The following is a 27,279-nucleotide window of genomic DNA, read 5'->3' as shown; positions in this document are numbered from 1 at the left end:
ACTGGTAAAATAATGGTTAATTTGTAGAAATCCATGTAATCACATTTTATGTTAATTAAGAAAGAAAAAGAAAGGGAACAATGGCAGTTGTTCTTATAGTATTTTATCCTGACAAGAAATGTGTGACTGACATTAGTGTCTCTTTTTAGGTACAATTTAATTACTTAAAATCAAATAGATATATAGTTATAAACAATTAGGATGGTAAATGATGGTAAATAATAGATATGGAAAGATAAGTAGGTAGATAGGTAAATGGATAGACAGATATATAAATGATAGATGATAGATAGAGATATATAGATGATAGAGACAGATTATATCTAGATATAGGCAGATAGATTAGATAGATAGATAGATAGATAGACAGAATTGCTCTGCTTTTCTTTTCCTAAGGTCATACCCTTTTTCCCTTCCAAGTACTGATAGATCACTCAATCTTAAAGAAGGAACATAGTGTTTACTCTTCTAAGTAATTGCTTCAAAACATTTCCAATATCGTGTTTTAACCGTAGAAAATCAGAAAACTGTATAGATTTGTACATGACTAACTGAATGTAAGATCTGCCTCTCTTTGACATAAGTAAAGACAGAGATAAATTTTAGTAGCACTGATTAACATGCACTTCTTTTATTGATTTTGAGCAACTCTATATATCTGAAATTTATTTACTCGAATGTGCATGTGTATTTCACATGTATACATATGGGAAACATTAGAAGAATAAATCCCCATAATTTTGTAATCTTATTATTATGAGCTATTGAAAGTGGCCCAATCCACTAAAATTATGAAAAAATGAAGTCAAGTTAAGGAATATTTATTATTACTCAACAAACATTTATCAACTGTCTAACATGGTTGAGGAAATGCATGGAGGATATAATGTTGAAAAATTAGCACTCATTTTTGTAGTTAAAAACAATCAATGTTTGTATTGTTAATATAAATGCATTAAACACTTAATATATATTAATAGGTAGATTTCATGCAATGTGCCCTTTACTACTGAAGAGTGTAGAGGGACACATTCCTATGAAGAGTCAATCAGTGAGATGCAAGGATTTCTATTATGCATGGATTTTATGAGGCTACAAGTTATCATAAATTGTGGCTTCATGGACTTTTATTTATGTATAGTACAGAAATAATTTTTATGATATTGAAATCGTGTTTTCATTACAGGGGCTCTGAGTAGTAATTTTGTGTTTGTGATTTTTTAGCTTTTTTCCCTAACATTTCACATATGACGTTCATTCATTTGTCCTTCTGTTATGGAAGACACACTCTTTCTTGCTTCTTAGGTTTTCTGGTTCAAATTTCGCATAAATTTTCTTTATTTCTTTTTAAAGATTTATTTTATTTCATATATGTGGTTATATGGTTACTGTTTTCAAACACAGCAGAAGACGGCATCGGATGACCATTACAGATGGTAGTGAGCCACCATGTGGTTGCTGGGACTTGAACTCGGGACCTCTGGAAGAGGAGTCAGTGCTCTTAACCGCTGAGCCATTTTTTCAGCCCAAATTTTCTTTTCTTAAATCTCTAATAATTTGTAAACCCTTAACTCTCCTGTATTTAGTCTGTGTGCTTGAGGAAAGAGTAACTGAGGTTGTACTAAGAGGGTAAAGGCTGACACTATTATGGGTGCTATGATGTATCTATAGACAGAAGCCTAGAATGGGCTGTCCTCTGAGAGGCCCAACCAGCAACCGACACAGATGCAGATACTTACAGCCAACCATTGGACGGAGGTCTGGGACCCTTATGGAGAATTTAGGGGAAGGATTGAAGAAACTGAAGGGGAGAGAACCCCATAGGATGATCAGCTGTCTCAACCACACTCCTGGGAGCGCCCAGAGACTGAGCCACCAACCAGACAGCATACACCAGCCAGTCTTAGCACCCCACCCCCCAACACACACACGTGGGTGTGTGTGTGTGTAGCAGAGCACTGTCTAGTCTAGCCTCAGTGGGAGAAGATGTGCCTAATTGTCCAGAAACTTGAGGCTACAGAGAAGGGGAATGCCTAGTGGGGTGGGGGGAGCACCCTCTCAGAGGCAAGGGAGGAGGAAGGAAGTGTTGGAGAAGAAAGGAGGCAACGGCTGGAATGTAAATAAATAAAATAATTAAAAAAAACCTCTTCAAACTAAAATAAAGGAAAATATATACAAAACTTAAAAAAAAAGGTAAAACTATGACAAGCTGCGACACAAAAACTATGTGTGTGTCATTAGAGTGGGTCATTAGAGCAGTGGTGGTGCTATTCTGGGATGCACAGATGCAAACAGATGGAAAGTACTACAAGGGGGTGATGCAACCTGGAATACCAAACTGAAAGCAGTTTTTAGTCTTTTTCAAGACACAAAAAGTTGGACACGATTGTTAGAAGTTCCCTGCCACCACTGATATAGAGATAACAAATATAAGAAAGAAACATACAACAGGAAGAGTTATTAGTGGTAACAAAGACACAGATTCAGTGACTCTGCTTGAGTTGGGAATCACAAATTATTAAACTATGATTTACCCTCTGAAGTCTGGAATTTATCATGGAAAGGAGTTTGACAATCAAGAGGTAACCGAAATGTCAATGTTTTTCCAGATGCATTTCTCTGATAACTCCGGTATCCTCTATAATAAACCCTCCTTTCTCAAGGGAAATCTATTTGGTTTAAGTTGAATGAACCCTACAGAACCTAAGGACAGAAATGTGACTAACTAAATTATCCATTTTCCAGGATGTGTTGATTGTTGCAGGCATGTCAGTAATTTAGAATCTTGGAGATTTCTGTTAGAGTATGCCAAGAAAATTTTTATCACTCCCTGGTTCTATGGTGGGAGATGTGAATTTGGGTATTTGGAACTTTTATTTGGTTGTAAAGAAACACAAGAGGACATAGACAATGTCTGTGAATACAGGATAGTGCACACATATACTTTGGTATTTATTTATAAAGTTTTGGTTACTTGAGTCATTACTGAAAAAATGTTTGTGCCCAGCAGAATGTTGAGTCAAGTGCCTCAAAGTCAACCTCAAAAAACCTCAAAAAAAAAAAAAAAAAAAAAAAAAAAAACCATAGTGACTGTAATTGCTTACCTTTGTTGAGGGATTTTCAAGTTCTAAGTGCCCAATATGTATTGTTTTCACATGTTCTAAAGTACCAACAATTCTAAGTATATGGAAGGTAAAGTGTCTTAACAAAGGACATAAAACCAAGGCTTCCTGTTTACTTACAGACATACACATTTATCAGATAAGAAAAAAATCATGCAGATATGGTTGTAAGCACAGATGGATTCCAAAACTGATAGATTCTAAGATTCTACAAATGCAAGTTTCTCACTGGAGTGTTCTGTAATAATTCACATAGTGGAATTAGTTGCTCACAACATGAATTTACTTCTGGTGTCTAATGCAGATTGTGAATGAGAGAGAGAGAGAGAGAGAGAGAGAGAGAGAGAGAGAGAGAGAGAGAGAGAGAGAGAATGAGAATGAATCAGCATCTGTTCCTTACCTCCACCAAGTCAAAAAACTATGCCCTTGCCAAATGGAAAGTTCTTTCTATAGCGTATGTGATAGAGACAGTTTTCAGATTTATGTTTCTGTGTATTACACTTTGGCCATTTCGATTACATTGCTTTTACTGAAGAGCCTCTTTCCACAGATACTTCCAGCCTTGATTCAAAGAGAAAAACACATCCTTTTCTAGTTAGCTTGCTTGAAATTGCACCCAGCAACAACAAACCACCAAAATTTAACACTTTCTTCACATGAATGACTAGATATTTTATCTACAAGAAACAAGTCATTGTTCGCTGGTGGTTGGTGAAGAGCATATATTCAAGTTCCTTTTTTCCCCCAAAGATACCCAGACTTACACTCAATAATATTTCTGATCCTTACCTATTAAAAGTTACTAAACTGCTTTCACCCAGCCACCAGAATACGGAAACAAGTGGAATAGTTAAAAGACTACCAGTTCTGTATTCACATCCATGTGAAAACTCAGAATGTGAACTAATTTAGAACTAGAATTTATACACATATAATTAATGATAAAAAAATAGTGTCATAACAGAGTAGAGTAGGTACTAAAGTTAAGTCGTGGATTTTAATATACAAAAAAGATAATACATAAAGACTGTAGACAGAGGAGAGTCCCTATGAAGGCACAAGCAGGAACTGGAGTGTTACTACCCCAAATCAGAGAATGTTCTGGAAGGCCATGAGACAGTAAATCCTAGGAGGAAGCGGGAAGGGATTATGTCTCAAGCCTTCAGGCAGTCTTGAACTACACTGATTTTATTTTTGACACGTTGCTTCCAGATCTTTGAGGCATCTAAGTTCTGCTTGGTCAGTGGTCCTTTCCCTTGTAGCTCAAGGGATATTTATGTGGATGATTCATCGGATGCTTTAAATGCTAGGTACAAATTATACATAATAATGTGCTGATCAAAAGACATCCCAAGGGAGGAAAGTCACCATGAATAAAGTTAGAAGGCTGTGAGGAAATATTATTGAAGTATCCCAATCACGTCTTGGACTCAGGTTATATGTGAGGCAAAACTTACAACCTATTCATCTACAGGCAGTATGGGAATCCATTAGGAATAGTGACCTGAAGCACTCCATCACATTATAAAATACCTTATCCCCTCCACAGCACTGTGTTCACTGAGGCAAGAAGATGGAATGATTACCTTAGAGAGATTTACAGCCACATATTTACAGAGCTGAACTGAAGTGGGTTTTCTTTAATTTACTAGAGTTCTCTCTATAGCAGTGTTCATTGACATTTAGGGTTGTTGTTTTCTTTTTTTTCTGTTCGCTTAAGAAACTTAAACTTGTTTGTTTAAAAATAAATATTTACATGTATCATTTCTTATCACTTTAGGACAAGTAGAAACACTATGATGGCAATCATTGACAGGCGCTTCTCTGCATGTAGAGAATGACAAATTAAGAAATAGGCTTTAATATTCAAACCTACAGAAAGTTTCTAATTATCTTGAAAAATAAAAATCATTTAAATGAAATTCCTTTTATTTCCTAAGCTCATATGAGGTAGTATCTCTTAGCATTATTTTTATTCTCTGTTAGTGCATAACAAACTCAACTTGCAATTAAAATTCTCAAACTTCTGGTAAATTTCTATTTGCCTTTTTCTGTGTATTCTTTGATTAATGCACAATTTTCCCGTAACATAAAAATTACCTCGTTCTGTAAGTCACGGATCATTTTGCTCTTTCTTTCCACTTCAGTCTTCAAAAAATTAATCTGAAAACAAATAAAATATTATGGATATATGTTCTCAATTCATTATCATGTTTTTTACTTTATATCATTTTGAGGTATACTAAAATTATTATAGTGTTAATGTAAATACTGAAAAAGAAAGGGTTAAAGTCTCTAGTAACAAAAACCCTCATTTCATCTTTGTTCAATTTGTTCATATGAAAAGCATTCTCTTTGCAATAAAACTTGTTTTACATTTTCAAAAACATAATTTTTATTATAGTGAAATTCATTATTCATGTTTATTTTACTCAATGTTAATTTATATACATTATTTTTAATTAATTATGAAAGTAATTAAGTTTTGGTTACTGATATAAAAAAATTAATCAAGGTGATGAAAACTACTGTAACTGATATAACTCTAAATGTAGTAAATTAAATAATTTGGGCTTCTATCAATAGCAGGACAGTCTAACATTCAGCTTCACCCTCTACATCCTTCCATTCATGATGATTTCCGTTACAATATTTTTCAGGTAGTGTGTATGAGGAAACCACAGCACAGTAAAAATTGCCCCCAATTTTGACTGCAAAATATAGCAGCATCCGTTGTCTTTTCTATTGTGTTTTAGCTAAGGCTCCCAGAGTCAGCTGCTCTGTAGCTCAGGCAGATGGAAGTTGTTATTGACCACCATTTAGGCTGTGATAGTTTAAATATGCTCAGATGATTAGCAAAGAGAGAAAAGGTTTCAGAGAGACGGAATGAAATCAGCGTATATAGATACCTGATAGATAGAGTGGTCATAGGTCATATAGATAGGGGGTGTATAAGAATGATTCCAGATGGAGTCTCTGATACCTTCAAGAGCTGAAACAGATATACTACATTCTAGAAGATTCATGGCACTTGACTCCCGATCTTTGCTTTCCATAAAGGGATGCTGGAGACTTACGTTACCTGTAAGTGCCCCGTCCTTGAGAAAAATCAGTTAATATAGTTTTGTTACTGAAAACTTAAGTCAGCCCATTTGATAGTGATGATATATATAAGGCAGGACATGCTTAAGAATTACCATGGTCTTTAATTCTCAAGATAAATTTGAACTAAAGGGATGCTCAAGTAACCGAATGACCATTAACCACAGGCACTGTCCCATTAGGTAGAGAATTCAAAGCCCATTAGTAAAACAAAAGAATTACCCAGTATGCTTGATGAGTAGGTACACCAAGGCTGTGTATTTTGCAATATACAATTCTAAGAACAAGTTTTAGTATCAAGAAAAAAATTTTTTTTCCTAGAGGGTTGACATTTTTTTAAAGATGTTGGTTCTAACAACTTTTCTTTTTTTCCCCTTTTTAAAATTGGTTGTAATATTTACATTTCAAATTTTATCCCCCTATCCCATTCCCCACCACCACCCAGGAACCCCTTATCCCTTGGTGTATCTACTCATCAAGCATACTGAACAGACCTGCCCAAACCTCTGATGTCCTGGAATTCCATCTGGATGCAGTGAAGACACAGCATCAGAGGCTTATCAATTTACTCTCCCCCCCAATATCTCAATGCCCTTAATCAGCTTGAAGAAGTTAAAGAAGAGTCAGTGCCCCTATTACCTGGGCTTGAGGACTAAGGTGGTTAATATTGGTCTGTCTTTCTAGGGAAAAGTAGTGGTTTTGTTGGAACAGGGAGGACTAGCTAGGACTTATTGCATAGCCATAACCTATTGGTAGAAATCTGTATAATTACTATCAAGATGGAGCTATAATTTCTTAAATGGTACAATTTTTTTTTTTTAAAAAGAATTACCCAGAAGGTCATGATACTATTTAAAACTGTATATGTCTGTAGAACCTGGACGTGCCTATTGATGGACAGATTTTATAACTAGTTCTATGTATGTATTTTGTTGGCAACAAAAACTTTAAATCATGAAGTAGCAATCTTAGTTCCATATATAATCTTTACCACTGATGCCAAGCCCTCATATATTGATATTCAGTACATGATAGCTAAAATTCACTCTGATTAGGAATATACTGAAATAGATTGCAGTATCAAGCCTATGAGTTTTTAAATACTTCACACAGCCATAAAATCTTGCGAATATAAAACTCAAATATATTCAGAATATTTAAAATATTAGCATTTTGAGATCGCTGGCTTAGAATCCCAGCAGGACTTAACTTCCCTGCAGAAATAAGCATTCCTAGTATTTGCTTCACTAATGGTTTTCAGAGAAAAAATACCAAGCATTTGCAAGAACAGTAAGTCTTTATTTGGTTTGCTGAGAATAAAAGCTTCGAGGCAAGTTCGCTTTAGAATTGTGTCTCATCCAGGACAAGTTAAGCCATAAAAGTTAACAAGAGTCATGAAATGCATCCAAACACCATTAATATATTTAATTATCATGGTCATACCTGCTAGTTTGTCATCCCTGCTGTCTGCCAGGCTTTGGCAGGGCAAACCCAGAGCTGAATGATTTCTCACTGAAACATGCATGCAGAGATAAAAACAAATCCCCATGTCTTCATGAAAAGTGTGTTGGAACATGGTTGTATGAAGGTGGATCTACTGATCAAATAATATGAATTTTCAGAAGTATATTTTTCTTGCACATTTTATAATTGAATAAACAATTTGTCATTGTGTTTCACAGAATTTTATTTTGAACCAGGAAAAAAAAAACCCTTCACTTATTGTAACACTTTTTGGGAGGGGGCAGGAAGAGAAACATACAATTTTTCATTTGAATAAAAAGGGTATAATTTAAAATTCAATCAAGGTCACCATAAAAATGTACCATCCCTTTAAATCTCAAGTAGATTACCTGGGGAAATCACTTTTAAGCTCATCTGGAGGGAGTTTCTAGAGAGGTTTTATGGAGAAAGGATGATCAACCTGAATGTGGGTTGTACCACCCTATGAGTTGAATAAATAAAGAAGAAATAAAACACAGATGGCTGAAAAGACCTTAAGAAATGTTCAGCTCCTTAGTCATCAGGGAAATGCAGATCAAAATTACTTTTAGATCTTATCTTGTACCAGTTAGAATGGCCAAGATCAATAATACAAAGACAGCTCATGCTGGTATGTATGTGGGGGATTGGGTGCACATTGCTGGTGGGAGTGCAAACTTATACAGCCATTATGGAAATCAGTGTGGGGGTTCTGCAGCAAGATGGTAATTAACCTACCTTAAGGCCAAGCTATACAACTCTTGGGCTCTAAATCCTACTACAGAGACACTTGCTCAGTCATGTTCATTGCTACTCCCTTCATAATAGTCAGAAATCAGAAACAGCCTATATATCTGTATTAGTTTGGGTTTTATTGCTGAGAAGAGATGCCATGATCAAGGCAACTCTTATAATGAAACATATTGAATTGGTGATGGCTTAAAGTTGTAGATATTCATTCAGTTATTGTCATGGTGAGAAGCACAGCGTTGTGCAAGCAGACTTACTGGCTGGAAGAGCCAAGATTTCTACATGTTGATCCAAAGGCGCAAGGAGGAGCCTATCTCCCCCACACATCCATATTTGCTAATTGCTATCAGGGCATGAGAACACTGTTCCCATTTGCATGTGAGTTATGACTTTCTGGTAATGATGTTTTGGGTTTTGGTATATGATCATGACATCTGTAAAACTGATACTTTAAATTTTACTTCTCCAATTGGGATGTTTTTACTTCCTTTTTCTGACTAATTACATTGATGAGGACTCCTCTGTACCATGTTGAGTAAAAATCATGAAAATGAGTATTCTTGTATTGATCCAAGTGTCAGAAATCTTTTAACTTCTTCATGTAAAATATAGTATTAGGTTTTAGATTCTGTCAGTGATCTATATGTTAACAGATAGTCCCCTGTTTCTTAACTTGTTCAGTTTTTCTCATGAAGTGACCTTGCATTGTATTAAGTGCTCTTTGTGCATATCTTGATCATGTAACCTTTACCCTTTACAATGTTCATATTTATGCTTCCATTATTAATGTGAATATTTGAGACATCCTTGAATTCCTTTTTATAAAACAACTTTTTAAATCATAAATAAACTTTTTAAAGCTTGCTGATATGATAATTTTGATATCGTTTTGTTTAATATAATTGTAACACTGTTCATAAGACAATTTCTTGTCTCCCAGTACACACTGCATGGCCTTATTTAGCTTTGTACAATACATCTGGGAAAATTCCATTGTTCCTTATTTATTTAACATTAAGAATAACTTAAATGAATTGGTATTAATTCGTTTTTATTACCAAATATATTTAAAGAAATCACTCAGTATTTCTTTGGAAACTATTATTTTTATTTGAATATCTCATTAAAATAAATGATACTGGGAAATTTTGTCTATATTTTTATAAATTAAGGAATCACTTATACATTATAAGTAATGTGATTATAATAAATTACAATAACTTGCAATATAGTATTAGTATTCTTGGATATGTAGAATTACTTATGTCTAAACACATCTTATTTCTGTAATATATAATATTTTTTATCTATTCAGAATATTTATTGGAGATTTCTTACATATTTGTAATAATTTACACTATTGATTGTATTTTTAAAATATATTCTCATTTCCTCTGCATTGGTATTACTTACATATTGATGGGTTTTGAAGCTGCACTTGTAAAGTTGTACTGCTTAGGGCAGAATAGTCTATAATGACTTCAGTTTTCCCTGGGTTTACAAAGCTATTGCTTGTCATGTCTCTGGTCTGTATTTTTGCTTAGTATTTTGCCAATTATTTTCCTTAAAAGTTATTTTGTATGCATTTTTCTAATTTGCTCTTATAAATAGTAATATTTTCCATTTAAATGTAACGAAATATATATATATATAATTTCCCATCCTTTTAATTTTATTTTGTCCTATTTAAGATTCTGTGTTAATGTAGTTAAACTATTGTAATTCAGTGTGGTTTCTAATACACTAGAATTTCGTTAGTTTGGAAGCTTGCTTACTTTCCTCCTTGCATTTAGTAGTCCATTACTAGTTCTGTTGTTATGTGAGGGTGACTAGCACATATAGTGTTCTTACCACAGCTCATGCAGAGATTTGATCAGTCCCCTGTCCCAGAATGGCCCAAGTTGTCATTTCTCATGAAAATTCACTTGCATAAAGAGTTCCCACTTTGGAAATCTGAAGTCTGAATGGAAAGCTACTGCTTTATGTGTTATCACCATCGCTTTCCTTTCATCTCCTTCTTATCACTTTGCAGGGAAGATCAAAGAAAACCAAAGGAGTCCTTTCTTTTTTGCACCCAGAGTCATCTCAGGAAAGGCTTTCTTTGAAGTTGGTCACCTGGAATCATTGCTTTATTCTCTGAGCTGCTCTTTTAGTAATGCATATATTTCATGATTTTGCCATCACGTTGGGAATGAATGTGCACATTTTTCAAACTTCAATACAGGAATTAAGCAAATTGTATAGTTTTCACATCATCCCACTATCCTAAAACTAGCAGTTTAAATTGAATTATTTCACAGCTTATGTTGAAAATGATATTTTTACTTTATAATATTCCAACAAATACAATGTCTAAATATATGTATTTTGCTATAATACAATCGTTTGCTTCCTAATGGAGGATCATCAAAAATGTGTTCATGTTTACTTTTTATATGTCCAAGTTAATATAAATATAGAAAGGTATGTGACTTTTAAAATATTTAAAACAGTTATAGTAAATAATAAAAAGAACCTGACTGAATATAAGAAAATACAATGCCTTACCAAAATTGAATTGTTTTGTAATTATTAATGAGGATAAATTTGAAATGCTTAGTCAGTGATCACTGTTAGATAAGTGATCTAGCTCAATACTATAAGAGGACCCTTTTTGACTTAGAATCTGAGATCAACTTCATACAGTTCATTGTCAGCCTGTAAGAGTAGCTTATAGAAATCCATGTATAGTATCTGAATAGTGTTATGAAATGATTTTGATTAATAATGTCTTACAGCTGAAACATTAAAACATCCTAAATGATTAAGAATAGACTACATTATTTGAATCTTCCCTTGTCAGATATAAATCCTATGTCATCCTTGATAATGTTTAAGATGACATTAGGAGGCAGTAGTGGTAATGATAGCCTATAATTTCAATGTTAGTTACAATTCATTATCCACCCTGCTTAGAACCATGTGTGAACAGAATCATAATTACCCAATGAATAGTTTTATAAGTATCCCAAGTAGTCAATAAGAGAGCCTGAGAAAAATGAAATGATGATATATTAATATGGAGTTAACATGGTGAATGGAGATGGAAGGACAGAATATCACTTTCATGTCTTCTATAGTCTATATACAAGATGTAATTATACTTTTAACATAATCCTTATTATTTTAATGTTATACACTGTTTTGTTGATCAAGTCCACAAAACACATGATCCAATAAAAATTATCCTCAGAATAGCATGATAATGCAGTTCTTGCTAACAGTTTCAGATTTAGTAAAAATGTTAGAAGGATAGGGAGAGTGATGTTAAGGCTTTAAAATCCATGAGGGAGGTACTGAGAGCATGTTGGCTGGAACACTGGGACCATATTCTGCACCCATGACATTTCTACAATTGGTTATTCTGTCTTTGTCCTGTGCTCTTTCAAGAGTAACAGTGTTCTCCTCAGAATTCTGTCTGCATAAAATGTTGGAATCGGCTTGGTTTGTGTGTTAGTAGCTCTGCCCACTAGCAAGAGAGTTATTTACCTCCTGTGAGTTATAACTCTTTAGGAAAGAATCAATAAAACAATATGGCTTTATTACAAGGGTCTGAGAAAATAGTGAGTAGAGTATGTCTGTTCTCAAGGCCATCGCTTTCTATCAGATTAAATTTCCCAAGATAAATTCAAATAAAGTCTGTGGTCAAAGCAGAAATGGGATTGCAGACAGAGTCATCCAACAGTTATTGAGGAAAGGAATGACTAGGCAGGTGCTAAAAATTGTCCATTCTTTTATAACACATTTGGTGTCCAGATAGCCAAGCATTAGACCAGCCAACATAAAATCACTGTGTGTTTTCATGCCATCCAAGTATGTGTTATCTTGACAGATGGAAGAGATAATGAGAAATTCTTAACAGGAAACAATCCAGCACACAGCAGAGCAGACCATCATTGTGAGAAAGGCTGCCCTTAGGAGTCAGCTTGTCTTGGGTGACAAACTGAACTCAGTTTCAGAAGCAAAGTTCTACACTCTTATCTAAATTGTTAGAAGCTTTGCAAATAAAAGGTACACTACAATGTTTAGTTAGAGTGCCTGAGATTCCAGTAATTGGCCAAGATGGATACCTGAATTAATCTTGTTTCTAGTTTCTAATTATAAGGTTTTATTTTATTGAGATTGCAGAGTCTGTTCAAAGAAATATGTGCCAACCAAGGACCAGTCTCATTCTGTCTAGCCCAATAACGTACTTGAAATACTCTTCTCTATTTTCTTGCCTCCCTCAGTGTATCCACAATAGGTCTTATACTCTCAGGACCATGCTTTCAAATAACAATCAACCAGTTCAAGAATTATGTCCTTTAGCACCTCTCCAAACCACTCCAGACCTGCCCTCTTGACCTTAGGGGCAGATTCCCACAATGCGGAGTAGGTCTTATGTCTTGTGGTTATTGTAGTTGTTCACCCAGCCCACCCTAAGCCTTTTTTTTTTTTTTTTTGCCTCACCTTTATATTGCCTCTGAAATCACAATGGGGTCTCCTGTCCAGTTCTGCCTGGTGGCTATCTCTAGCCTTACCCATGTGGGCCCTGAACATGACATAACCAGTGATGGTAATTCCTCTTTTCAATAATGTGTTTGAATCTGTTGACCTCAAAAAACACATTTCTATGGCACTATATATTATATTTTCAACAGCAGATTCAGGCACTGGGTATGAGATAGAAATCTTTGTTTGTTTGTTTGTTTGTTTGGTTTTTTTGTTTGTTTGTTTGTTTTTTCGAGACAGGGTTTCTCTGTGTAGCCCTGGCTGTCCTGGAACTCACTCTGTAGACCAGGCTGGCCTCGAACTCAGAAATCCGCCTGCCTCTGCCTCCCAAGTGCTGGGATTAAAGGCGTGCGCCACCACTGCCTGGCTCCGAGATAAGTGGTACAAAAGTGAGTCTGGGAAATATAGTTGAGATCTGGAGCCCAGCATTGCTTATGGAGCCTATTTTCCTGTCTTCGGTGAATATCAGTGGTAAGAGCCAAAGTGTGAAGGTCATTAGGACATCATCTTGGAAAGATGTGGGGATCAGTTGGCCCATTAATCTGTCTTACCCTATGAGTAGTTTTTAGGATTAATGACTAAGCAGATAGTATGGGCCTTCCACTGAGTGATCCAGTGCCATGGCTGTCTGAGACAGCTTAACGATCTGCATAGACTAACTGGCTTATCAGGACAGCTTCCATCCCAACCATGAAGCATTAATGTGAGCCTGAGTCAGTTCCTTCCCTCATCTGCCTCCTGGTTTATCCCTTATAGAGAATAGTAGGAGCTAGAAGACCCCCAAATTAAAATTCGTCTTTTCCTACAATAAATTGTGGCAAAGTATTATACAGATCAAAATGACTGAAGATTCTGTTATGGTGATTTTAGTTTTGCTTTTTAAGGTGTATCTTTATAGTGCTGTGAGAAAAGGAAGAAATGAATTCTCAGTCCCCAAACTAATAGGCAAGGAAGAAACATAAACACACTCACTGTGGCCTGGTGTTTCTCTGCTTTCTCAGATGTCTCTTTAAGTTGATTCTGCAGGGCTTCCTGAAGAGACTTCATTTCTTCCCTAGGTTAGGAGAAAAAAGAGGAAAGGGTGATGTCACATGATTCTACTATTTTCCAAGAACTTCACAGAAAGAAGTTTGTATATCTATCTAAACGTAAGGAGCAGTTAATTATAATTATGAAAGGCTACAGAGATACAAAAGATGCATTTAAATACTCTGGTAACAAGGGGCTTTCTTTCATGAAAATACTAAAAGCTGGTTATATTTAAAGGATATTGCCTTGTTATTGTCTTTTATAAGAATCCCACAGTGTGAGTCATTGTGAGCAATGAAATATGTTCAATTAACCTAATGTACTAATTTGAATTGGAAAGCTAATTTTACTAACAGCATGTGGGGCATGAATATGCTGGGTCAAAAGTCATTATAGAATTCTAAAAGAAATTATTGTAAATTTCTGATCATCTTAATTTATTAATTCTATAGCCTTTTGGCTTTATATTCCTGAGAATTTTTTTATGGAATCATAAGAGAAAGAGATTTAGTTCTAACTGTGGTTTCACAGGCACAGGAAAGACTCTACATGATTCTACATGCATAAACATTGTGCCTCAAGATCATTAGTATGCAGGAAATATACCTTTAAAAAACAGGAATTGGTGGAAAAAAACAAATATCACGCTGTGTCTCATATCCATAATGTAAGTCAAGAATGTAAGCATTGAGGATATGAATAGATGATAGTAAGGCAGTGAATATGAATGAAGTATGGTGTGTGTGGTGTGTGTGTGAATGTGTGTGTGCATGTGAATGTTATGATGGAAGCCATTATCTTATGACTTATCTAGCTTAAAATGGCTATTTTCTGTATTCCTCTTAGGAACTTAGAATCCATGCATATTGAATTAATGATATTTACTTTTTAACTTGATTTTTATCACCCAAAATATCACCTCAAAAATATTATAGTATGTGTGTGCATATGTGTACAATAGAGTGCACATACATGGTATAGGACCATGCCAGAGAAGCTGTTCAAAATTAATAGCAACAAAGAAGAGCACAGTTCTATTCCATGAGAACCAAAACTAGTTGAAGTTCTGCAATCAATTGTGGGGAAACTATCTCTGTTAATTTGTATAAGTGGTAAACTTCCCTTTCTGTAATTTCTTTATTTAAAACTGGTCACAATAATATATCCATTTTGTATGTTTGTGGCAAAGTTTAAATGACCTAATAAACTAAATGTTTAGCACAAAGCCTGGAAATGTGAATTACTTATTCTACATACATTAAACAAACAAGCAAACAGAAACCCAACCTCATCGAGACCTCATGTGCTTTTTTTTTTTAAAGCAGGATGCCCCACAAGATGGAGTGTTATGCTTTTCTCTGTTGGGAGTATTCTGTGTCTCCTAGATTTCTGCTCTAGGTACTGTGATCATGCAAATTTGAGAGAGAGAGAGAGAGAGAGAGAGAGAGAGAGAGAGAGAGAGAGAGAGAGTCAGAGTGACTGAGAGACTCAGAGACAGAATACATTGGAATCATTCATTATTGTCCTGTCCAAATTCTTAATTCATAGTCTAAAGCTAAATTCTAGCTTTCCTGGGGAGAGTTACATATATGAACAGTGTGGAATACCAGATTTTTACGAAGAGATTTTGTAACATAATAATTAAATATTATGATAATATATAAATATTAATGACAAAATAACATAAAATATCATATACAATAGATATACATACATATATTATCTATCAAATCAAAAGATGGTATCTAATCAAAGTATGATACCTGAGGCTTATAAAAAACTGGTGTACAAAGGGGTGCAGGCTCACCTGTAGGAAAGCATTATACTACCTCTACTGAGAGAGTAAAAGGGAGGGAAGAGCACTCTAGGAAGGAAGGAAGAAAATGGTCTTCAATGACATGTTTGAAATATGAATTATATGTTCAATGAAATAACTTACTTTTTATTCTAGATTTCATGTTCAAACTATCCATTGTTGGTTTCAAACAATGAATAATATATTTAATAAAATGATATTATACAAGATGAGGGAATAAAAATATTTTGTATTCTGGTATCTAGATCTGAATAGGGAACAAGACAAAACATCAATGATACCTGTTAGTAAAAGTTGGAGGAAAGGCCTAGAGGGAAAAGGCTAGTAGTTTAAATACTTGTTCCTCATGCGGAAAGACTGAGGTTCAGTTCCCAGCACCAATGCTGTGACTCACAACCATCCATAACTCAAGTTCTAAGAGACAAGCTGCCCTTTTCTGACTTCTAAGGGAACTAGGTATGCACGTGGTACACATAGATACTTGTAGCAAAACACTTATGCAATAAAATAAAATACACAAACATATATAAATAAATATAACATTTTAAGCTGGTGGAAGCAGAGAATTTTGTGCATATCTATGTAGAGTGTAGCTACTAAGTGTGATGGACAGGTAGGCCTCACACCTACTAACCAACTGTCACCACGTTTTCTTCTGTCTTCCTACATCAGCCCACTGTTCTCACAGACTTACAGTTTCTATGCTATGAGAGAGATGATTCCGGGCTTGCTTGCTTCAAGAGGATTTGACCACACAATTAGGCCTGGCTGCTTCACAGCGTCTTTGGCACAGAACTAAATCCCTAGTTCTAAGAACTGGTGGGTCCTGTGACACAGTGAGATTGTTCATATGCTTGGCTATATTAGTATAGGTTTCCATATTGTGCAAGCATTGGGAAGCTTCTTTGTGTAGTGTTCATTTATATTTCTCTCTCAGCAAGACATGAATTTCAGGTGGTGATGAACTGGTATATCGATCAGTAATTTACAGAGGAAAAAGCTTGCCACTCCCCAATCTTCCAGTGGTCAATACTCTTTGTTGCCTCTAATAACCTTTCCCTCTACACAGCAGAGAGAACAAAGTGTGTTTTCCCATTTACTCTTAACACATTTCAGGACACCCCCAGGGTCATTTCTCTGCTTCTATCATTTTAGTAATGATATGGTGTTGATTAATATCACTCTATCAATCCAAGGGTCTTCTGAGGATATTCTCCAGGCTGCTATATATTTCTAAAATCAATAAAAATTGAGTATTCAAAAGTCAATATAGGTTCACCTATCATATATCTGTTAATGTCATTTTCAGGTACTTATCAGCAATTTACAATCTATTATTTTCTTCCACCTCTTTCACATACACTCATATACACATATTTTTTAGTCTCTATTGTTACAAATAACTACCTTCTTACCTTTTCATATAGCTATAGATAGATACCTCATGTCCTCTAGATTCACATAAAATTTGTTCCAGATATATAGAAATACTCTACTAATTAGTTATTTGTTCATGAAGGGAACTCCAGTTCATTCAATTTTTGTTTGAAGAAGTTATCTGCTGCTATGGATAAAATTTACTGAGATTTTTATGCTGATTTTAATGGTAGACACAAAGTGAGTTATTTATTTTCAACAAGTTTTCTAACTTTGTATAAAACTCTGAAATTTCAGTACCAGCACATCTGCTTTAGCTCATCTTTTTATTGGAACAGATGCTCTGTCATCTGAAAACTTGTGTGTAATGCAGAAGTGTAGATAATTACTTAAATATATTATGTAGACTTAATGCCATTCTCCTAGTTGGCCTAAGGCATCCACATATTATTATAAACAGACACAGATACCTAAGTCAAAGCAAAGTACTACACTTTTTCTCAGGTACCTTACCTGTACCTTCCTATGATAAAGGTTAAATTTTCTGACACAATATGATTCTAACAAAATTAAGTCTTCATTTCCCAGTCTTCCCTGTTTTCTAGAAAATATGGCTTCCCTACTGTTGACATCTTTTCATCCTAACTGGAGCTGGCATAACCATTCTCCTGAAATTATATGTTCCCCTCACTGCAGAGCTACCCACTATGAGGTCTCAATGTTGGACACTGAGATCTACTCTGGGGCACCCCTTAATAAATTTGGCCTCAAACCCAGTTCTCTCCAGCTTTGTTAATCACTGACACCTGATTTGAATTATTCAGATTATTTTTGTTTTTTCTTTCAATTTTTTTGTTGAAATCATTTATTATGAAATCATTTGTCAAAGTAATAACTTCCACAATTCTTAGTTTATTTTAACCAACAATTATGCTTTTGTTGACATATTTTTCTAAAGAAAATACATTGTTGGATTATTACTTTGTTGTTCAATAGGTATTAAAAACTTACTTTAAAAAAAATGAAATCTTATCATTTTGACCAAATTCTACCAACTCCAAACCCTTCAACCACCGCAGTAAAATGGGAAGATTATTAAATGCCCCACTTCTAAGAGGTCAATGTTTTTAGATTCACTCAAACTCTTTTTTTTTTTAATAAAACCATTATGAAGATAACTACCTTTGTTTTGCAGATGAACCAAAACACACAGAGGTTAAAAGTCCAGTCTAAACATCACCCAGACAGTAGGTGGCTGAGGTGATAAATCGCCAAGCCTATAGCTCATTGTAGTTGCTAAAATAAATTGTGAAAAAAAGACAATAAAACAAAAATATAAAATTATTTTAATATTAACATCTAATAATGAAAAGCAAAAACTCATCATTGTAGATAATAAAGAGTAATGCATGCCACAGATAGTTTAACCACATTATTGACCTAACCTGAAAGCATGTCAATGTCAATGACAGGTTTCAGAGTTAATATGTAAGATCAGCAGTGGAGACCAAGGCTGATGACAGGGCTAAAAATCAGAAACTCGTTATTTGATATGTGTAATATATTTTTTTGCCTCCTGATCACAAAGCTAGCATAGAATTATGTGAACATTAAATTTGAAAAAAGTTTTTAATTCAAATCCCAAGAAAATAAGTCTCAGCAATTTATTTAACTGCTTCTAGCATAACTAATTTGCCCAGTTCCTGACTGAAATGTAGATCTATGGCATGAGAGAACTATTTACACAAAGTCCACTATAAATCTCATATGCACCCAAGTGTACACAAGAAGATAAGTTGATGCATTGCAGTGGGTTTTGATATACTCCCTGACTGTATTTAATAGTATTGTAAAAATAGAGGGGTGGGGGTAGGGAAGAAGTATTAAATTGAAGGAACATAAAAAGAATAGAAACTAATGTAGAACTCCCTTCTTACCTTTGTTTCTGGCCTAACTCCAGAAGCTTCTGAACATCACTTTTAGAAGATTGCTCATCATTTTTCAAAGACTGAAAGAGAAATGAGGAAAAGATACCTTAGTAAGATAAAACATTGCCATTCACTTGTATTAATATTGTCTATATTTAGTATCAGGTTTGAAGGCAGTTGGTTTATTGAATGAAGATATAAAAATTAGTCCCCTTGAGTACTGATGGTGTCAAGGCTGCACACAGGGGTTCCTGATGCACAGTAGGACACGTTCACCTCTTAGTACAGAAATAGGTTTCAGCTCAGGCTCACCAGATATTGGAGAAAAGAGTAATAACCTGTACATACCTCATTTTCTTTTTAAAGAAAATCTTTAAAATGTTTATTTTTGGTGTGTGTCTGTGTGCTCACATAATGTGTGTGTTGTCAAACATGGCACGGTGCAAGTGTGCAGGACAGAGGACTGCTTTGTGCAGTTAATATTATTCCAGATTTACATGTGCTCCAAACATGAATCTCTAGCCACCAGGCTTAATTGGCAAGCACCTTAACCCACTGAACTATCTCAGGTACTCCTCAGTCTCTTTATAAATAAAATTAAAAAATACCTTCTCTGGTTTCTTTAATGTTTGTTCTATAATTTGAATCAGTTCTTGTATTGTTACAACAGGTGAAAGGCCTCATAGAAAGCTTGTCTGCATAGGTCAGGGAATAACCTGATTGAAGTTGAAACCAGTCAAATGCACATGCTTGTTCATTCATATCTATGTCTTATTTCTAAGTAATGTGTTAGGATGCATAAAAATAAAGGACCACGTGATTTTATGACTTGTCATTATACATAGGTATTAAGAAAATAATATATGATGCTCCAGTCATTATTACTTATGTACTTGTAACTTAAACATTCAGAGGCCATAAATTAGACCAGAAATGTTCCCCTAGCTCTTCTGATACAAGAATCTTCCATATTAAACCTTCCCTAATAACTTTCTTATTTATACTAAGTAACCTGATAATGTAACCTGTCATATTTGATATTAAAAGTTTAAATACAGGGGCAATAACAGTTTCTACAGAGTACCTGTGAATGTTGGAAAATGACAACAGTGTCACAGTGAGTGTATTGTTCCTTAATGTTTATTTAGCAGACACCTACCCTGAATTATGCAAAGACTTGTAAAGCATGCTGCTGCCTGAAGAGTGTTTCAGCCTGGTGTTCAACAGAGAACTTTAATACAGTGTTAGCTTTACCAAATATACCTAGGGAATGAGCTGACAAGGACCAATTGAGAGTCTCTCTAGGAAGTATCTAGTAAGCAGTGCTCTATGTATTTAGGGAAAACAGTTTCTCCTAACAGACAAAGAGGGTAGTATAAGAAATTAAAGTGGGAAATCTCGACAATCAGAAGATTGATTGTTCAATGTACATCATGGATCCACTTGGATAGATTAAAAAGTCAGCCCTATGATCTCTTCATTTAATAAAATAGTTATAAAATGCACAAGGGGGACATTTTCATTTACGAGTTAACTCAGATGAGAGGAAGTAGAAAGACATTTAAAATGTGTTACAGATTATTGAACATCATCTACATTTTGGGTGTTTTGAAGAAAATGCAGACTGAAAAGTCAGAGGATTCTACAAAAAATTGTTTAAAACAAACAAAACAAAACAACAACGGAAACAACCTAGACATAGCAGTAGGGATATAAGTAAGTAAAGTGTGTAATTAAAGCTATAATTTAATAACTGGCTACACACATAGTTCAGCAATAAGAAACCTATGGATAGATAGATGACAGCAAGGGGATAACCTGTGGAAGACCTATTTCACATAGTTACTTTGTCTTCAGCAACATCCAGTATACAGTTATTTCATGATGATTTTGACTCTGTTAGTGATAGGAAGGTATATTTTCCAACTAATTACCTAGCATACTTATTGATCAACCTATGTTCTCTTTCCACACAGGATGAATGAAAGTTATGAAGAGTGATAGCCTGGAAATCTGCCTTGAAAAGTTAGATTTCCTGCTTTTTTCCCTTACATTAAAAACAATATGATTATACAGAACAAACAAACAAAAAATTAAGCAGAACCTGGAGACAGTAGTTAAGAGCACTCCTCTTGTAAAGGACCAGGTTTTAGTTCCAAGCATCCACAAGGAGGCTAACAACTATCTGTAACTCCAGTTCCAAGAAATCTAACACCCTCTGCTGGCCTCCACATGTACTGCATGCAAATGTTGTCCAGGATATGTGCAGGCAAAACATTCATTCATACAAAATTAAATAGACAAACAAAGAAATACTTTTAAGAAATAATAAAGACCTCTCCCCAGCCAGCCTGCTGGTGTGTGCACCCCGGATCCCGCCGGAGACATTCTGGAAGCTCCACGGATCCCACAGCCAGCATTAGCTAGCACCCCCCTTCGGCCCATCTCCTGGATCTGAGGCCTGGACCAGAACTCTGCCAGGTCTGCTGTTGTGTGGACCCTGGATTCTACCTGAGACACACTGGAAGGTCCACTCAACCCAGAGCCACAGAGGAACAGCTGAACTCAGAGCGTCAGACAACATATCCTGAGATATCCAAGAGGAGACACTGCACCCAGAACAGCAGACACCTAGCTGGACTGCCACCTTGGAGGCACCATATCCTGAGGCATCCTAGAGATACCACTGTAATCAGTGCAGCTGGAAAAATCACAGAGACATCTGGACCCCTAGAAGACCAGACACAAGCGAGATAACTGGAAAGGCAGGCTTCAATCAGAGACAGAAGCACAGGTAGCACTAGATTTAACCAGATGGCAAAAGGCAGGCGCAGGAACGTAAGCAACAGAAACCAAAGTTACATGGCATCATCAGAACCCAGTTCCCCCATCATAGCAAGCCCTGAACACCCTATCACACCAGAAAAGCAGGATTCAGAATTAAAATCACTTCTCATGATGATGATAGAGGACTTTAAGAAAGACATAAATAACACTCTCAAAGAACAGATAGAAACCCTTAAAGAGGAAACACAAAAATCCCTTAAGGAATTGCAAGAAAATGCAACCAAACAGGAGAAGGAATTAAACAAAACCATGCAGGATCTAAAAATGGAAGTAGAAACAATAAAGAAATCACAAAGGGAGAATACCCTGGAGACAGAAAACTTAAAAAAAGATCAGGAGTCATAGACACAAGTATTACCAACCGAATACAAGAGATGGAAGAGAGAATCTCATGTGCAGAAGATACCATGGAAAACATTGACACAACTGTCAAAGAAAATGCAAAATACAAAAAGCTACTAACCCAAAATATACAAGAAATCTAAGACACAATGAGAAGGCCAAACCTAAGGATAATAGGAATAGATGAGGGGGAAGACTCCCAACTTAAAGGACCAGTAAATATCCTCAACAAAATTATAGAGAAAATCTTCCCTAACCTAAAGAAAGAGCTGTCCATAAATATACAAGAAGCCTACAGAACTCCAAATAGTTTAGACCAGAAAAGAAATACTTCCCGCCACATAATAGCCAAAACATCAAATGTACAAAACAAAGAAAAAATACTAAAAGCAGTAAGGGGAAAAGGCAAAATGACATATAAAGGCAGACCTATAAGAATTACACCAGACTTCTCACCAGAGACCATATAAGCCAGAAGATTCTGGACCGATATCATACAGACCCTAAAAGAACACAAATGCCAGCCCAGACTACTATACCCAGCAAAACTATCAATCATTATTGATGGAGAAACCAAAATATTCCATGACAAATCCAAATTTACACAGTATCTCAACACAAATCCAGCACTTCAAAGGATAATTGGTGGAAAACTCCATCACAAGGAGGGAAAGGAAACTACAACCTAGAAAAAGCAGGAAAGTAATCTTCCAAAAACCGTAAAAGAAGGTAGCTACACAAACATATCTCCACTGCCAATAACAAAAATAACAGGAAACAACATTCATTTTTCCTTAATATCTCTTAATATCAATGGACTCAATTCTCCAGTAAAAAATTCTCCAGTAAACTATCAGACTGGATATGCAATCAGGACCCAACATTTTGCTGCATTCAGGAAACGCACCTCTGTGGAAAAGACAGACACTACCTCAGAGTAAAAGGTTGGAAAACAATCTTCCAAGCAAATGGTCCCAAGAAACAAGCTGGAGTAGCGATTCTAATATCAAATAAAATCAGTTTTCAACGAGAAGTAATCAAAAAAGATAAAGAAGGACACTTCATATTCATCAAAGTAAAAATGTACCAAGAGGAACTTTCAATTCTGAACTTCTATGCCCCAAATGCAAGGGCACCCACATACATAAAAGAAACTTTACTAAAGCTTAAAGCATACATTGCACCCTACACAATAATAGTGGGAGATTTCAACACCCCACTCTCAGCTATGGACAGATCATGGAAACAGAAACTAAACTGAGACACAATGAAACTAACAGAAGTTATGAACCAATTGGACTTAACTGACATCTATAGAACATTTCATCCTAAAACAAAAGAATATACCTTCTTCTCAGCACCTCATGGTACCTTCTCCAAAATAGACCGTAAAATTGGTCACAAAACAGGCCTCAACAGATACAAAAAGATTGAAATAATCCCTAGTACCTTATCAGACCACCATGGACTAAGACTCCTCTTTGACGTGGACAAAAAACAGAAAGCCCACATACACTTAGAAACTGAACAATGCTATACTCAATGATAACTTGGTCAAGAAAGAAATAAAGAAAGAAATTAAAGACTTTTTAGATTTAAATGAAAATGAGGAAACATCATATCAAAACTTGTGGGACTCATTGAAAGCAGTACTAAGAGGAACAATCATAGCTCTAAGTGGTCACAAAAAGAAACTGGAAAGAGCATACATTAACAACTTGACAGCAAACCTGAAAGCATTAGAACAAAAAGAAGCTAGTATACCCAAGAGGAGTAGACGGCAGGAAATAATCAAACTCAGGGCTGAAATCAACCAAGTTGAAACAAAAAGAACCATACAAAATATCAACAAAACCAGGAGCTGGTTCTTTGAGAAAAACAAGATAGACAAACCCTTAGCCAGACTAACCAAAGGGCGCAGAGACAGCATTCAAATTAATAAAATCAGAACTGAAAAGGGAGACATAACAACAGAAACAGAGGAAATTTAAAAAATCATCAGATCCTACTACAAAGGCCTATACTCAACAAAATTGGAAAATCTGGATGAAATGGACAATTTTCTAGACAGATACCAGGTACCAAAGTTAAACGAGGAGCAGATAAATCATCTAAACAGTCGCATAACTCCTAAAGAACTAGACACAGTCATTAAAAATCTTCCCACCGAAAAATGTCCAGGGCCAGATGGTTTCAGTGCAGAATTCTTTCAGACCTTCAAGGAAGACCTAATACCAATCCTCTTCAAGCTATTCCATCGAATAGAAACAGAAGGAACACTACCCAATTCATTCTATGAAGCTACCATTACGCTCATACCAAAACCACAGAAAGACCCAACAAAGAAAGAGAACTACAGACCAATCTCTCTTATGAATATTGATGCAAAAATACTCAATAAAATTCTTGCAAACTGAATCTAACAACACATCAAAACAATTATCCATCAAGATCAAGTAGGCTTTATTCCAGGAATGCAGGGATGATTCAATATTCGGAAATCCATCAATGTAATCCACTACATAAATAAACTCAAAGAAAAAAAATCTCATGGTCATCTCACTAGACGCTGAGAAATTATTTGACAAAATCCAACATCCCTTCATGTTAAAAGTCTTGGAAAGATCAGGAATTCAAGGCCCATACCTAAACATAGTAAAAAGCAATATACAGCAAGCCAGTAGCCAACATCAAACTAAATGGAGAGAAACTTGAAACAATCCCACTAAGATCAGGGACTAGGCAAGGCTGCCCACTCTCACCTTACCTATTCAATATAGTACTGGAAGTCCTAGCTAGAGCAATTAGACAACAAAAGGAAGTCAAAGGGATACAGATAGGAAAGGAAGAAGTCAAAATTTCACTATTTGCAGATGATATGATAGTATACATAAGTGACCCTAAAACTTCCACCAGAGAACTCCTAAACCTGATAAACAACTTTAGCAATGTGGCTGGATATAAAATCAACTCAAACAAATCAGTAGCCTTCCTCTATTCAAAGGATAAAGAGGCTGAGAAAGAAATTAGGGAAATGACACCCTTCACAATAGCCACAAATAAAATAAATTATCTTGGGAGTGAATCTAACAAAGCAAGTGAAAGATCTGTGTGACAAGAACTTCAAGTCTCTGAAGAAAGAAATTGAAGAAGATCTCAGAAGATGGAAAGATCTCCCATGCTCCTGGATTGGCAGGATTAACTTAGTAAAAATGGCTATCCTGACAAAAGCGATCTACAGATTCAATGCAATACCCATCAAAATTCCAAATCAATTCTTCATAGAGATAGAAAGAGCAATTTACAAATTCATTTGGAATAACAAAAAACCTAGGATAGCGAGAATTATTCTCAACAATAAAAGAACCTCTGGGGGAATCACCATTCCGGACCTCAAACTGTACTACAGAGCAGTAGTGATAATAACGGCATGGTATTGGTACAGAGACAGACAGGACGATCAATGGAATAGAATTGAAGACCCAGAAATGAACCCGCACACCTATGGTCACTTGATCTTTGACAAGGGAGCTAAATCCATCCAGTGGAAAAAGGACAGCATTTTCAACAAGTGGTGCTGGCTCAACTGGAGGTCAACATGTAGAAGAATGCAAATTAATCCATTCTTAGCCCCTTGCACAAAGCTCAACTCCAAGTGGATAAAGGACCTTCACATAAAGCCAGATACACCGAAACTATTAGAAGAAAAGTTGGGGAAGACCCTCGAATACCTAAGCACAGGGGAAAAGTTTCTGAACAGAACACTGATGATGGCTTATGCTCTAAGATCAAGAATCGACAAATGGGACCTCATCAAATTGCAAAGCTTCTGTAAGGCAAAGGACACTGTCAACAAGACAAAACGGCAACCAACAGATTGGGAAAAGATCATTACCAATCCTACATCCAATAGGGGGCTAATATCGAATATTTACAAAGAACTCAAGAAATTAGACACCAAACAACAAAATAACCCCATTAAAAATGGGGTACAGAGCTAAACAAAGAATTCTCAACTGAGGAAACACGAATGGCCGAGAAGCACCTTAAGAAATGCTCAACATCCTTAGTCATCAGGGAAATGCAAATCAAAACAACACTGAGATACCACCTCACACCAGTCAGAATGGCTAAAATCAAAAACTCAGGTGATAGTAGATGCTGGCGAGGATGTGAAAAAAGAGGAAAACTCCTGCATTGTTGGTGGGGTTGCAAACTGGTACAACCACTCTGGAAGTCAGTCTTGCGATTCCTCAGAAAATTGGACATAGCACTACCTGAGGACCCAGCTATACCACTCCTGGGCATATACCCAGAAAATGCCCCAACATATAACAAAGACATATGCTCCACTATGTTCATAGCAGCCTTATTTATAATAGCCAGAAGCTGGAAAGAACCCAGATGCCCTTCAACCGAGGAATGGATACAAAAAATGTGGTACATTTACACAATGGAATATTACTCAGCTATTAAAAATAATGAATTCGAGAAATTCTTAGGTAAATGGATGGAAATAGAAAATATCATCCTGAGTGAGGTAACCCAATCACAAAAGAACACACATGGTATTTACTCACTGATAAGCGGAGATTAGCCCGAAAATTTGAAACAACAAAGATTCAACTACCAGATGACATGAAGCCCATGAAGAAGACAGAACAAGTGAGGATGCCTAGGTCTTTCTTAGAAGGAGTAACTAAATACCCAAGGGAGTAAATATGGAGACAAAGTGTGGGTCAGAATCTGAAGGGGGGGTTGTAGGGAGACCATTCCATCTGGGTATTCATTCCATGGGCAGTCACCAAAAATAGACGCTGAGAGGGATGTCAAGATGGGAAAGCTGACAGCAGCCTGATAAGGCTGTCTCCTTAGAGGTCCCCCAGAGTCGGACATACCCAGAGACAGATACCCACAGCTATCCATTAATCTGATCAAAGGTTCCCAATGGAGG

At 35.7% G+C, this 27,279-nt stretch overlaps 1 protein-coding gene across 5 annotated transcripts in view; it reads right to left on the bottom strand.

Annotated features, from left to right (window-relative positions):
• The window catches only part of Luzp2 (leucine zipper protein 2), a 356,272-nt gene that overhangs the window by 153,154 nt on the left and 175,839 nt on the right, over window positions 1-27,279 (bottom strand). For all 5 annotated transcript variants that reach the window (XM_034524880.2, XM_076935101.1, XM_034524889.2 and 2 more), the window contains exons 3-5: window positions 19,146-19,216; window positions 13,959-14,040; window positions 5,223-5,285 (exon numbers count right to left, since the gene is read on the bottom strand). In XM_034524880.2, the coding sequence (XP_034380771.1) occupies window positions 5,223-5,285; window positions 13,959-14,040; window positions 19,146-19,216 (216 nt within the window). The remainder of the gene's footprint in view (window positions 1-5,222; window positions 5,286-13,958; window positions 14,041-19,145; window positions 19,217-27,279) is intronic.

This window comes from Arvicanthis niloticus, chromosome 1, assembly GCF_011762505.2.
Source record: "Arvicanthis niloticus isolate mArvNil1 chromosome 1, mArvNil1.pat.X, whole genome shotgun sequence".
Classification (NCBI taxonomy): Eukaryota; Metazoa; Chordata; class Mammalia; order Rodentia; family Muridae; genus Arvicanthis; species Arvicanthis niloticus.
Note: the sequence above shows the minus strand (reverse complement) of the source record. Positions and strands in the feature narration are given on the sequence as shown.